Below are 15,074 nucleotides of genomic sequence, written 5' to 3'. Positions count from 1 at the left end.
TCCAGTCTTAGATCGTGAGTGCCTGTTCAGGTGGGATGGATAGTGATACATTTCAAATTAATTTTTGCTGTTGTCTCCGTGTTTCAACAAGTTTTTTGCACTAAACTGCTGTTTGGTATCAGATAAGGTCTCTCTGTCGATTGGTAACTGTTTGGGAAGCTGTTACCAGGGGAATATCTTTGCTGGTATGATTAACGGAATAAGATACAGTAGAGGCACCTTTGGTTGTGATTTTGTTTTCGAAAGGGTTCGAGGGGGTTTGTTCTTGTGTTTCTCAAACCGCTTTGTTGTTGGAGAAACCCTTGCGATGGCTTTTGCTAGTGGAATCTCAGCCAGTTCTGAAGAGGTCTCGCGACCTCCATTTGATTGACTCTTTCGTTTCCAGCGGGTGGTGGTCTTAGGTTTGTCTCCAGTTGTTTGATGTTTTTGTTTTATGCTGGTCAGTTTTTGGATTTGGGGCAAGTTTGATTTCTGAATGGTAGTAAATGCACTTAATCCCTGCTGCAAGTGTTTTCCCTAAACTTTTGTAATTTTCAGGATGGATCCCTCTGCGATTACTCGGAGCAATGAGGCACCCTCTATTTGTTTGATTGTATTGGCAGATCAGCGGCAGTATTTCTTCATGACTGATTTGGCATTTTGATCCCCATTTACAGTGACTTTTTTTAGATTCTTTTGGTGTTGGGGCATTCGAATTTGGGCTTTTCCTTAAAAAGAGGTCAAAGTGGGAGTTTTTAATCGCATGAGAATTATCTGTTTTGGCTTCTACTTCGTGCGACTCGGTCTGAGCTACTGATTGAACAATCCGAAAAACTTTTCTAGTGATTACTAGTTCGAGCCGTTCAGTCATTGTACCCACACTTGAGGATGTGGGAGATTTCATGGCTTCTCCTTGCTTGTAGCTAAGACTGCATTGAAGTGGATCATTGTTCCGTTCAGCATTTTATGGGATCCCTTATGATGGCTCGATATGCTGCGTTGGTTTTTCCAAGTTGAGCAATCAGCGATTTTTGCTCATTTATGAAGCGATTCTGATCTTGAACTAAATCTGTAAGCACCTCGTTCAGGTCTAAAGCCAATGATTTTGTATTATCATCCTGTTTCACGGGTGTAGATGCTGCTGAATTCTGATCCGATTTCTTGTAGGGTTCAAAAGGTGTCGTTCCTACTGCGTCACATGATAAAGAGTGACTTCCTAGACTAGCGGAAGGCTGTAGTACATTTTTCAGCCAAGAAGAATGTTTGGACGAATGGACACTGACTGTTGAAATATCAGAAAAGTGGCTTACGGGAATATCGGAGAGAGTCTTGTTACTTCTAGTGTCGATTGTCAAACGGCATCTGTAGGAGCTGATTGGAAAGTCAAGTGCATCAATAATGCTTTTAGATGGTGCTCCGACGAAAAACAAATTTAAGCAGGTGCCACCTACGGAGTTGTATTTCTCTGAATATTTTCCTTTAGGTGGCAAGGTGTTTTCGTCAGTAGTAGGATTTGGGGTATATTTACAGTTTACCTTGGAAAGTTCAGCGGGTCTGATTAACCTGCCTTCGTCCCTTGGGGTTAAGCTTTCGGACTTGACACGGCACAGATGACAAAACCTCTTGATTCCTTTTTTTATATCAGTCAGTCCGTCTGTTAATGTCAGTTCACTACAAGCCACGTGAAAAAATTTCTCACACTCGTAGCATTGCATAGAGTTCGTGGTTACTTTTTCTTGCTCATATGAAAGAAGTTAGGGGTCCTAGATGTTTTTACCACTCTCACCTATTTCCATGTTCAGGCCAGATGGCCAACTAGATCTGTAAAGGGTGTTAACTGGGTGAATTGACTATGTGCTAGAGACAGTTGACGTATCCAAATGGGGGGCCGTCTTGGTCTTTCAATGAACCAGTGTCAACCTTAAAAGGTAAAGAGGGGCAGAATCTTGGTCAGCAGGGTAAAATACACATTAAGTAAAAAATTCAAATTTAAAACTTGAGTTAGCAGGATTAAAATATTGGGTAAAAAATTCAAATTCACAAATTTTCAACATGTACAAATTTGAATTCTTAGTGGAAATTTGTACAATTACATTCGTTATATCACGCCTCTCTCTAAGTTGTAGCATCTTTCGGTTCGAAATGAAGCATACCGGTCGCTTCTTATCTCACACTAGTTGTGTCAGAAGAAAATGTTGGTGAATAATTAAAAGAGGATCCACGGTATGGAATTTTAAAGCGTGTTCCTTTGATTAAATACTAGCAGATTGTCTTTTGATGAAATTTCATCCTTCGAATGCAATGTATGATCTGCTTGTAAAATTTTGTCTCGCAACCAACGTTTCACAAAAAAACTTCAGCATCTCTTTTATTATAAGGTCGGAGGTGTCAATTAAGAAGTGTGCTGTGAATTGATTGTTTGTTGTTTTTATTTTTGTTTTAGTGTGTTTTCGCCACCTCCTTTGGTAAGTTTTTACTTCTTGAGACGGTCATTACACTGTAGTAGTTTTTTATAAACTACTTACTTATTATAATACTTATTATAAACTTATAAACTTATTAAAAAAAAACTTATTAGAAACTTATTATAATAAGTTTCTCTATCTATCATTAGTATTTTTTGTTAATAGAAGCCTGAGTAATCAATAAAAAATTGGTCTTTATAAGGCTACTAATTACTTATAAAAAAACTATTTCGCTTCTCTTCATATTCCTGAATTCACAGCATATGTATGCTTCACCAGCAATTATTCTAATTTTGACATAAAGCCAGTACCCTTCATTTAAATTACATTTTCACAGGGAATGTATACTTGTTACTTTTCCAAAAATGTTTCCAATTCTGGGTTAAAAAGAGAACCCTGATTAGAACTATACCTTTGTTATGTATATCTTTATTATGTATTTGTTATTTAAATCTTTAAAACATTGATACCTTTATTTATTATATATTTATTTACTTCTTTATGTATTTGATGTCAACCCTAAAGGTCTTATCCGACGTTTCCGTATTTCTGAGATAACTGCCAAAAACTGTTTGCTAGCCAGTTCTCAAACCAAAGATAAATAGAAAAGTATGTGAATAATCACTCTTTGATACCCTTAATCAATATTGCCATTCTGACCCATTCTTTCAACAGTTAGCAGAAGATATTGGTAATTATCATAAAAATGTAAATATTTCTTAAATCTCTGCACGTTAATGACGATAAGGTATGTTCGGCCTAAAAACGAAAAGACAAAAGATGAGTTAAACCAGTATTAATTACTGATTCTATGGCTCTGCCAAAACCTGTTCTCGAATCTAAAACTAATTATTGTGAAGAACTAAAATGTGATTCTATCCCATTCTATTGTATAAAGAAAAAAGAAAAAAATAACAGACAAGTGCTGCAAAAATTAGATAAAATAAAACTATGAAGCAGATACAAAAGCTGTTTTCTTGAGATGCTGTGTGGGAACAAAATCCATTATTATTTCAAGAAAACATCTCAAGAAAACAGCTTTTGTATCTGCTTCAAAGTTTTATCTTATCTAATTTTTGCAGCACTTGTCTGTTATTTTTTTTCTTTTTTCTTTATACAATAGAATGGGATAGAATCAGATTTTAGTTCTTCACAATAAATAGTTGTAGATTCGAGAACAGCTTTTGGCAGAGCCATATAATCAGTAATTAATACTGGTTTAACTCATCTTTTGTCTTTTCGTTTTTAGGCCGAACATACCTTATCGTCATTAACGTGCAGAGATTTAAGAAATATTTACATTTTTATGATAATTACCAATATCTTCTGCTAACTGTTGAAAGAATGGGTCAGAATGGCAATATTGATTAAGGGTATCAAAGAGTGATTATTCACATACTTTTCTATTTATCTTTGGTTTGAGAACTGGCTAGCAAACAGTTTTTGGCAGTTATCTCAGAAATACGGAAACGTCGGATAAGACCTTTAGGGTTGACATCAAATACAAAAAGAAGTAAATAAATATATAATAAATAAAGGTAACAATGTTTTAAAGATTTAAATAACAAATACATAATAAAGATATACATAACAAAGGTATAGTTCTAATCAGGGTTCTCTTTTTAACCCAGAATTGGAAACATTTTTGGAAAAGTAACAAGTATACATTCCCTGTGAAAATGTAATTTAAATGAAGGGTACTGGCTTTATGTCAAAATTAGAATAATTGCTGGTGAAGCATACATATGCTGTGAATTCAGGAATATGAAGAGAAGCGAAATAGTTTTTTTATAAGTAATTAGTAGCCTTATAGAGACCAATTTTTTATTGATTACTCAGGCTTCTATTAACAAAAAATATTAATGATAGATAGAGAAACTTATTATAATAAGTTTCTAATAAGTTTTTTTTTAATAAGTTTATAAGTTTATAATAAGTATTATAATAAGTAAGTAGTTTATAAAAAACTACTACAGTGTAATGACCGTCTCAAGAAGTAAAAACTTACCAAAGGAGGTGGCGAAAACACACTAAAACAAAAATAAAAACAACAAACAATCAATTCACAGCACACTTCTTAATTGACACCTCCGACCTTATAATAAAAGAGATGCTGAAGTTTTTTTGTGAAACGTTGGTTGCGAGACAAAATTTTACAAGCAGATCATACATTGCATTCGAAGGATGAAATTTCATCAAAAGACAATCTGCTAGTATTTAATCAAAGGAACACGCTTTAAAATTCTATACCGTGGATCCTCTTTTAATTATTCACCAACATTTTCTTCTGACACAACTAGCGTGAGATAAGAAGCGACCGGTATGCTTCATTACGAAGCGAAAGATGCTACAACTTAGAGAGAGGCGTGATATAACGAATGTAATTGTACAAATTTCGAAAATTGTAATTAGAATTTGTACATGTTGAAAATTTGTGAATTTGAATTTTTTACTCAATATTTTAATCCTGCTAACTCAAGTTTTAAATTTGAATTTTTTACTTAATGTGTATTTTACCCTGCTGACCAAGATTCTGCCCCTCTTTACCTTTTAAGGTTGACACTGGTTCGTTGAAAGACCAAGACGGCCCCCCATTTGGATACGTCAACTGTCTCTAGCACATAGTCAATTCACCCAGTTAACACCCTTTACAGATCTAGTTGGCCATCTGGCCTGAACATGGAAATAGGTGAGAGTGGTAAAAACATCTAGGACCCCTAACTTCTTTCATATGAGCAAGAAAAAGTAACCACGAACTCTATGCAATGCTACGAGTGTGAGAAATTTTTTCACGTGGCTTGTAGTGAACTGACATTAACAGACGGACTGACTGATATAAAAAAAGGAATCAAGAGGTTTTGTCATCTGTGCCGTGTCAAGTCCGAAAGCTTAACCCCAAGGGACGAAGGCAGGTTAATCAGACCCGCTGAACTTTCCAAGGTAAACTGTAAATATACCCCAAATCCTACTACTGACGAAAACACCTTGCCACCTAAAGGAAAATATTCAGAGAAATACAACTCCGTAGGTGGCACCTGCTTAAATTTGTTTTTCGTCGGAGCACCATCTAAAAGCATTATTGATGCACTTGACTTTCCAATCAGCTCCTACAGATGCCGTTTGACAATCGACACTAGAAGTAACAAGACTCTCTCCGATATTCCCGTAAGCCACTTTTCTGATATTTCAACAGTCAGTGTCCATTCGTCCAAACATTCTTCTTGGCTGAAAAATGTACTACAGCCTTCCGCTAGTCTAGGAAGTCACTCTTTATCATGTGACGCAGTAGGAACGACACCTTTTGAACCCTACAAGAAATCGGATCAGAATTCAGCAGCATCTACACCCGTGAAACAGGATGATAATACAAAATCATTGGCTTTAGACCTGAACGAGGTGCTTACAGATTTAGTTCAAGATCAGAATCGCTTCATAAATGAGCAAAAATCGCTGATTGCTCAACTTGGAAAAACCAACGCAGCATATCGAGCCATCATAAGGGATCCCATAAAATGCTGAACGGAACAATGATCCACTTCAATGCAGTCTTAGCTACAAGCAAGGAGAAGCCATGAAATCTCCCACATCCTCAAGTGTGGGTACAATGACTGAACGGCTCGAACTAGTAATCACTAGAAAAGTTTTTCGGATTGTTCAATCAGTAGCTCAGACCGAGTCGCACGAAGTAGAAGCCAAAACAGATAATTCTCATGCGATTAAAAACTCCCACTTTGACCTCTTTTTAAGGAAAAGCCCAAATTCGAATGCCCCAACACCAAAAGAATCTAAAAAAAGTCACTGTAAATGGGGATCAAAATGCCAAATCAGTCATGAAGAAATACTGCCGCTGATCTGCCAATACAATCAAACAAATAGAGGGTGCCTCATTGCTCCGAGTAATCGCAGAGGGATCCATCCTGAAAATTACAAAAGTTTAGGGAAAACACTTGCAGCAGGGATTAAGTGCATTTACTACCATTCAGAAATCAAACTTGCCCCAAATCCAAAAACTGACCAGCATAAAACAAAAACATCAAACAACTGGAGACAAACCTAAGACCACCACCCGCTGGAAACGAAAGAGTCAATCAAATGGAGGTCGCGAGACCTCTTCAGAACTGGCTGAGATTCCACTAGCAAAAGCCATCGCAAGGGTTTCTCCAACAACAAAGCGGTTTGAGAAACACAAGAACAAACCCCCTCGAACCCTTTCGAAAACAAAATCACAACCAAAGGTGCCTCTACTGTATCTTATTCCGTTAATCATACCAGCAAAGATATTCCCCTGGTAACAGCTTCCCAAACAGTTACCAATCGACAGAGAGACCTTATCTGATACCAAACAGCAGTTTAGTGCAAAAAACTTGTTGAAACACGGAGACAACAGCAAAAATTAATTTGAAATGTATCACTATCCATCCCACCTGAACAGGCACTCACGATCTAAGACTGGAGACTCCTGATCCTTCTTCCTGAAACCTGGGAAGAGGGAAAAACAAAACATATTTTGATACAAAGTCAATCCAATCTTACAGTTTTTCAATAAAAGCCCTGTCAAACGTCCGATCTCTTGACAACAAGGCAGAGGATATTGAAGTTTTCTTAAGGAAACTTGACGTTGACATCACGTGCATGGCAGAAACATGGATCCCATCTCCTAACTTGAGCATGATTGACGATTATTTCTGTTATATTTCCTTACGCTCTAGCGCATCAGGAGAGCCCATGACACACATTGGTGTTGTATGTTTCTACTGCAAAGCAAACATACCTCATAAAATTCTGAATGTCGCAGTACCTAAGGGCCCTGACATTGAATTTTGTGGATCTGGACGTGACCGAAAGGCCTAGCTCTTCAAGTGTCGTCATTGATATACGTCACGATATATTTCCCATAAAGAGCACCATATCTGCGACAACTAGTAGAATACCTCCAACAAAGTTGCAAATTCGTCAAAACGAAATAACTATACGCTGGAATCTTTCTTTGTGGGGACTTCAACAACCTGAAGCCGAACTGGATCGAAAGCTCTACAGCCCTTCATCAAATAGTTAAAGTGAAAACAGGGAAGAAAACACCCTTCACTTGATCTTCACTGCACTTGGTGATTTCTACTTAGATCCTTCGGTGGAAGCACCACTCTTAACCAATGACCATGCAACAGTTATATTACGACCAAAGTCAACAATTAAACCTGGTAAACCAACCCAGTTCACCTACCGTCTACGCACAGAACAAGGTATAATTAGCTACAGAGAATGGCTCAAATAAAAAAAGACACAAACAACATAACTGAACTCCTCTATGAGCAAACGATTCGAAAGTACGAACGATACTTCTCTGAAAAGCGAGTTTCAATTAAGGCACAGAACAAACCATGGGTTACTCCAACAATCAAAGCAGCAATGGCAGAACAAGACATGTATTATGAGACAAAGCCACACTCTGGTGAATATAAACGGAAGACATACATAGTTTTCAGGCTGCTAAAGCAAGCTAGGTGTCTGTATGGACAACCATTTTTCACTAAGTTGTCAGTCAGAGACGTAAGGAAGTTCCACACAGTTGTATGGAAACTAATGGGACAGCAGAAGTCTTAATCCACCCTGAGGGATCAGCAAGGAGGGAATATAACCGCAGAAACAATTAGTGCAGACTTTTCATATATTTGCCCCCTACCGCCTCCCCTCAAGACTTTGTCTCAGAATGGTCCAATTGAAACTATCCCTATTATCACTGTTTTCTGGGTCCAAGAAAAACTCAAAAACCCAGACATTAGAAAAAACCTCGTAAACTGGTGAAATTCCTATAAAACTGATACATGCAAGCTCCCCCTTACTGGATACACCATTGGCTATGGCGTAAAACCAGTACATACTGGAACGCATTTTCCCAGATAAGTTCAAAAAAGGCATGCATCAAATAAATTGCAAAGAAAACATCAGCAGCGTCGCCACCCAATCTCTGGCCAATTTGAAAGAATTCCATTATTTCAAAAGTCTTAGAAGATTTTATTTTACACTGGCTAATATCAGAGGTAGAGCACAAAATTGATCCTATGCAGTTCGGTTTTCGTCAAGGTCATAGCACAAAATATTTTCTCGTCACATTACTTCATTAACTACCAGAACACCTAGAAAATCCTGAGGCCCTTGCTGAAACCATCCTTTCTGGCTTCGTAAAGGCTTTTGATCTACTTGGTCATGAGTCTGTAATCAACGAAGCCCTTGTCCTGGAAGTCTCGCAGTGTCTCCTATGTAGTATTGCAAGTTTACCTTCTGGTCTTCAACAGTTCTCAGCCGACTGATGAGGCAACACAAATTGAGGGTTCGATTTGCAGATGATCTTTCAGTATGCCTGTTGCACATCCTGTAAAAAACACCCAGTCAACTCATACCCCTGGCTGCATAGCTTCAACATCAAGCTGGTCAAGTGAAGCTCCAGTTAAGCCTCAAGAAAAATTTCTGTAATGCATGTCAACTTCCCGAAGAAAAAGAGCATAGACAAACCTTCATCCCTCCAAACAAAGAAATACGTAAAAATACTTGACATCACATTAAGGGAAGATCTCTCGTTCAGAGATCACATCAGCCAAATCACAGCAAAAGCAGCTGGTTTTCTAAAATACTTCGCAAATCTGAGAACGTTTTGAATGACAGAACAACTCCTTTCGTGCTATGGGACTTTTATCATGCCCGTAATAATGCATGGCTGTCCTGTCTGGCACCCGGCGCTTACAGAGAAACACAGAAACCAACTAGAAAGAATCCAGAAGATAGCCTGCAAAATAATTCTTGAGCCAAATAAAAAAAAAAAAAAACTTAACAAAGCTTAAGAGAACTCTGGATGCATACTTTGGATCCCAACCCTGGATGAGAGGAGGCATGAAATGCTGATGAAGTTTGGAGCTGACATCCTGAAGTCCTCAACACACCGAGATATCCTGCCTCCGTTTACTTCAGAGACAAACGCACACAAAGCTGGAAACTCTGAAAGAGAGAAAAAACTATTAGAATGCCTGCCTCGACGACAAGATTTTAAACTCCTTCGTGCCCTACTACGTCAAGTATTACAACAACAGTGTCCTGAAACCGAGGTGATGGTTCATCATTTGTGTATTTTGGTGTTGTGTCTTTTTGTGTTTTGTTTGACGATACTCATGTTATTGCAGTGCGATAAAGGGAACGAAAAAAGATTACTATTATTATTATCATTATTATTATACTCTGTTACAATTTCCTAAATCTGAAGATAAAAAAAAAACAGGAGAACGGGAAAAAATGACAGTATTTTACTTATCTAAAAATTGTTTACTTAGTTTCTAGGTTAAAGTCCAAGGAGTATTTCTCCAAAGAATTGCGCAAATGTATTCCAAAGTTTGTTTTTAATTTCATTTCTTTATTTTAGGTTATATTGAGCCAGGAGTCCCCGTGGTTGAACTACCGTCGTTTTCATTCAATGTTTCGAAAGATATACCTACTTTGAACGGGTAATTTTCTTGTTTACTGTACCCCTTTCTATCAATTTATTTCTATGATATATATATATATATATATATATATATATATATATATATATATATATATATATATATATATATATATATATATATGTATATATATATATATATATATATTTGTAAGTCTATAGAAATCCAATGAAATTTTAACGGGATAAAATTAAATATTTGGTTGAAGTCAGGGATTCAAGTAAAAGTTATCTTGTTGACATTTTTGAAACAAAGCCAAATAGTTGATGGTGATAGGAGAAAAGTTGAGATAGGAGAAAAGTTTTCAAAATAAAAAGGCAGTAAGTAGGCATTCATGGTGCTTTAAGACACAGTGCTCTAAGCGAGGTTTATGAAAGAGTTTGAACTTAAATGAACTGAATATGACCAATGTTTAAACCCATATTATAATGAAGCCTTAGAAGTTTAATTTATTCAGTGGCTCCTCCGGCTTTCAGTTCAGAATTATAACAAGAATTAACCATAAAAACAAATTTGATTATATAAGTCTAATTATGCTTGCTGTAAGGAGAATACATTTTGTTTTTATTAAATAATGCTCTATTTACAGAGTAATTTCGTCAACTTTTCCTTCTGAATATTCAGCAAATACCAAATATCACAAAAATATTATTTTTTATGCATTCGGTATCATTTTTTAGTTCTGCTTTACATTTGGCTAAACATAAACGTACCACTTTGTCAAAAGTAGGCTACATAATAGGTAAGTGTGTACCACTTTTTCCTTTTCTTAAACTGGCCGATTATCTGCATATTATCCTAGCCCAAAGCACTTACTGTTCATTAATGACAATGCCATAAAAAGAAAAGAGTCTCTCTAAATTTAGAAGACATTTACGTTAAATTCAAGTGCCCTTTGACGTTTACCTGATTGTAGATTTAATTAAAACTCAATTCAAATTGTGTAATCAAGTCATGAAAATTTGAAGATTCAGTACTAAAAACATTTATATATAGTTTTTTGAAACAATTGAAAATGTATCCTAAGGGAGGAGGCATTAAGATGAGAAAAAGAGAGCCTCAGACACGATGACTAATCGGCAAGTATTGAATATTCAAGTCGTTTTTCTTTGTAGATATTTAAAGAATTCACAAAATATCTCGACAAAAAATTCGGGGCAAGATAAAATAAAAAATGGCTATTATTTTGACTTTCTGAGTAACTATATAATAAAAGAGATTCAAGTGTGTAGCCCACCCATGAAAAACCCATTATTATCTCCATTACACCAATTTAAGAAACTCCTCATGTCTTGCTCCATTGATTACCCGAATCAGAACTTGTACACATATAATAGGCTTTGAATATATACCTAGAAATAAATTATGAATTTAACATTCATCGCATAATTAAATAATTGATTAATAATTTAATAAATTGCATGGTATATTTAAGAGGAGAAAGAAAGGTTTGCAGTGAATAAAAAATGTGTACGTTTATAAAGACTATGTCTTATACTTGTATATTTCTAAGATTCCTTGTATTGCCTGTGAAAATTATATTTGTTTTTAAAATTCCGGTGATACACTATCATAGCTCAGTCCTTACAGTTCCCTCCCAATTGTCAGACAGCTGTGTTCTCAAGTTTCTCGGTTGGCTGATATTTTAAAGCAAATTATTATTGTTTCTAAAGGGAATATCAATTTCCAAGTTTGACGCAAAACATTATGGTCAAATTCTATGGTTATTACAGGTATCCTTATTTTGAGAAAAAATTCTTAGAAAGCATGATTTATAATGCTTTGCTCTTTTGCAGAACGATAACTGATACAACGTTGATTGGTTTTTTGGACAGTTTGCAGTTTTTTGGGTTAGGCATTATTCTTTTAGCAGTGGTCTCCATACTTGAGCATATTGCCATTGCCAAATCAACCTGTAAGTTCACTTGACATTTATTGCTTAGGACTAACAATTGTATTTGGAATTTATATAATTACATTATCAATTCGCTTTTACTATAGCTCTATTTATATTTTTTCTTATGTAATCATTTCCTGTTGATTTGTTAAATTTCTTTTCTAATTAAACAACTAAATCTTATTCGTTTTTTAATATTAAAATGAAGAATTTATCGTTTGCTTCGAAATAGGTTGGTCTGATTTTCCAAGAATCTCAGGCCTTAACTGAGCTTCTTCAAAGAAACTTCAGCTTGAACTGAAACAACCTGGAACAATTTTCCCACGAGGGCTTAAAAGTCTTCAGTTTATTCCTCAAAAGAAAAACCCAAAAGGAAATGACAAGCTTTCAGATACGAGACTGAGATGATAAAGTCTCTGGTGGACAAAAATAAAACAAAGATAAAGACATAAAAAGACTTTCAATCTTGAGGAAGTAATCACGGTATTGTAACACTAAAGTTACAGTATTTCGACAAGAAAACATCAAGCACATCAGCCTCCCCCTTCCACTAAAAAAAACTGGGTACCTTCTTTGTCGAAAATTTTAAGTTGGCTCAGAATTTCCGACCATTGGTCATTAGGAAACGAGACAACTTGGCAAAGTTAGAAAGTAAAAAAGAAGAAAAATTTGTAAATTCTAACGAGCAGTAAACAATTATACCGGGTCCTATTTTTCTTAGAAAAGACTAAATCTATACGCTTAACCGGCGTCAACTCACAATATCATCGGATTAATTCTTACTTGTTTATTTTTTTATCTGAAAATAATACTCTATTAAAATATCAAGAAAAAATTTAACTAGCAAGTCTAATGTCAAAGGCTCAGAGTTATAGAGGATAGAGAAATCCTTTTCCCAGTGCATAAATTAAATTCTTTTCATTTTTAATCTTATTTGTTTTAAAATGACAGGATGGGTTTTCTTCAAATTTCAAGCCAAATCAAGTGTGATTTCATGTATGCAATCAGATCCATCCCATCCCCCCTGTAGCAATTTAAAGAAGGTGGATTGTTGCTAAAATTAGAGATTTTGTTGATGTATGTTCTGCATTTGTAGACTTATTGATTAGCTACAACTTTTCGTTTCAATGTTACTGTGGTTATTAATTATTTGTTATTAGTCATGAGCAATATGTTCAGCAAAGTCTGAAGGATACCCTCTTCAACTATTTTTTTTCTGTAATTTCCTGTGTCTGTTCAGTACTTTGATTCTCGTTCGCTGTTGTGTGTGTAATAGCATATTTAGGTCTTCCAACAGGGCCCAGTTATCAAAATAAGTATTTTGGGCTGGGCCTGAGCAAAATTTCAATGTAATTTGGCACTGCCGACCCCACCAAAACCCAAAAGAGGTAAAATGCCATTTGTTGTTTTCAAAAAATAATTTCATCTTCCTTAATTAGAAAGTGTTTTTAAGCTAATAGATTTTTAGACATTTGAAAAGAATGGAATTCAATAAGTAACTTCGAACTTCCCTACACGCTAACTTTGGTAAATATTGAGCGTCATTTATTAGATATACATGAATTGTGTTTCACTTTTCCTCTTCTATAATAGCCTTTTATTAAACCTGCTAAGAAATCCTTGGTTAGCGACTTTGGCGGAAATTGGAAAGTATTTCTAGAGAATGTAAGCACATTCTATCGGAAGTCAGTAAAGTGGGTAATCATCAATTTTTTACATCAATGATTTTTACATATTTAATACTTTTGGTTATTCATAAAAAGCGAAAGTTTTTCATTAAAGTTAAAGATCACAGCTTTATTCTAAAGCGAGTAGAAATCAGCAGTTGTAAGATGTCAAATTGAAGCCGAAACGAACTTTCTCTCTAACTGATGAAATCAGCCCCAAAACAAACAAAGGACAAAAGCTTAAGTTTGCACAATAAGGTCAAAATTAAAGCAAACAGGAATTAACAAAGATGGCTATTGTGTTGCTACCCTTCTGAAGCCCCTAAGAGTCAAGGATGACACTTACATTTTCCTAATAACTATATTGTCTGGTTGAATTGATGTAGAATGAAGATTTAAAAAAATGGGCCGCAAAGAAAAAAATATTATAAAATATGTTGTATATTAAACTCTTGAATTAGTTCTCGTCGGGACAGAAAAAGCAGGAGTAGGAGTGACTGGAGTAGTTAAAGTGGAAGTAGTTTGGTTAGGTACTAATTAGAGCGAAAAATCTCGTAACAGACACTTGTATGTTAAGAATAGTCCTGGTGGTCATAATCGAGGTAAGAATAGCCGTGGTGTAAGTAGCCGTGGTAGAAGTGGTCATAGTAGTAAAAACCAGATAGTAATTTTGGAAGCTATGTGCCGTTTTTGTGATAAAATTAATATATTATGGTAAGCTTTAGGAGTTCATAAAATTGCTGTATAAATTGAAAGACATTTGTAGAACATATATTTTTCATTAGTTTTTTGTTCCGTTAGCATCAAATTAAAATCTGTGTCTCGTGTTTTTAATAAATGACTTGAAAATAGTTAAAATCAACGTGATAAAAATCAAAACGTTTTTGAGATGTGATCTTGCAGTGTTATGATTTCTAACCTCTAAATTACAATATTTTTTTATTGTAATTACACCCTTAGCACGGAGTTAGCATAAAATATATTCTTGAAATTTGGAACCATTTGTGAAATTTGCCAACCCCTTACTATGTTTTGTGAGTCATGCATATTGGAGGGACCTTAAAACCCTTCTAATACCTAAGTTTCTTGAACATAAAACATCATTTCTGAAATTTGAACTTATTGAGTTATTCTACTGAACTTTCGTATTATATCATTTGTCTCAGATTTATTATTAAAAGATCAGAAATCATTTGATAGTTGATAAAATTTGATTTATTTTTGGGGCATTCTCCAATGTATATGATTCATATTGGATTTTGTTCTGAGACACTCGAATGACAATCTTAATCTCATATTGAAAAGTAGTTATTTCAAAGTCCCTTAAATACTTTTTGGTGTATTTAAAAAATTTTGGATTAACTCCTTACTTATTGTATTCGGCTTTTATAGTTCTATATTTTATTTGTACTTAAAGAAGCACAGAAATTATTGGTTAAACAATTTAGTAGAAATTGAGTTTAAATTTAGTGACAAACTTTAGTTTGCGTTTTTTAGAAGGCTTGCATTGTAGTTTAAGCATTTATTAGTAATCAGTATGTAAAAAAAATATTAGATAAGAATTTTATGGAGATCA

At 35.0% G+C, this 15,074-nt stretch overlaps 1 protein-coding gene across 1 annotated transcript in view; it reads left to right on the top strand.

Moving 5' to 3' along the window:
- The window catches only part of LOC136025275 (sodium-independent sulfate anion transporter-like), a 97,626-nt gene that overhangs the window by 58,027 nt on the left and 24,525 nt on the right, over positions 1 to 15,074 (top strand). Inside the window, exons 6-7 of the mRNA XM_065701155.1 lie at positions 9,853 to 9,934; positions 11,731 to 11,849. Coding sequence (XP_065557227.1) covers positions 9,853 to 9,934; positions 11,731 to 11,849 — 201 coding nt within the window. The remainder of the gene's footprint in view (positions 1 to 9,852; positions 9,935 to 11,730; positions 11,850 to 15,074) is intronic.

This window comes from Artemia franciscana, chromosome 3, assembly GCF_032884065.1.
Source record: "Artemia franciscana chromosome 3, ASM3288406v1, whole genome shotgun sequence".
NCBI lineage: Eukaryota > Metazoa > Arthropoda > Branchiopoda > Anostraca > Artemiidae > Artemia > Artemia franciscana.
Note: the sequence above shows the minus strand (reverse complement) of the source record. Positions and strands in the feature narration are given on the sequence as shown.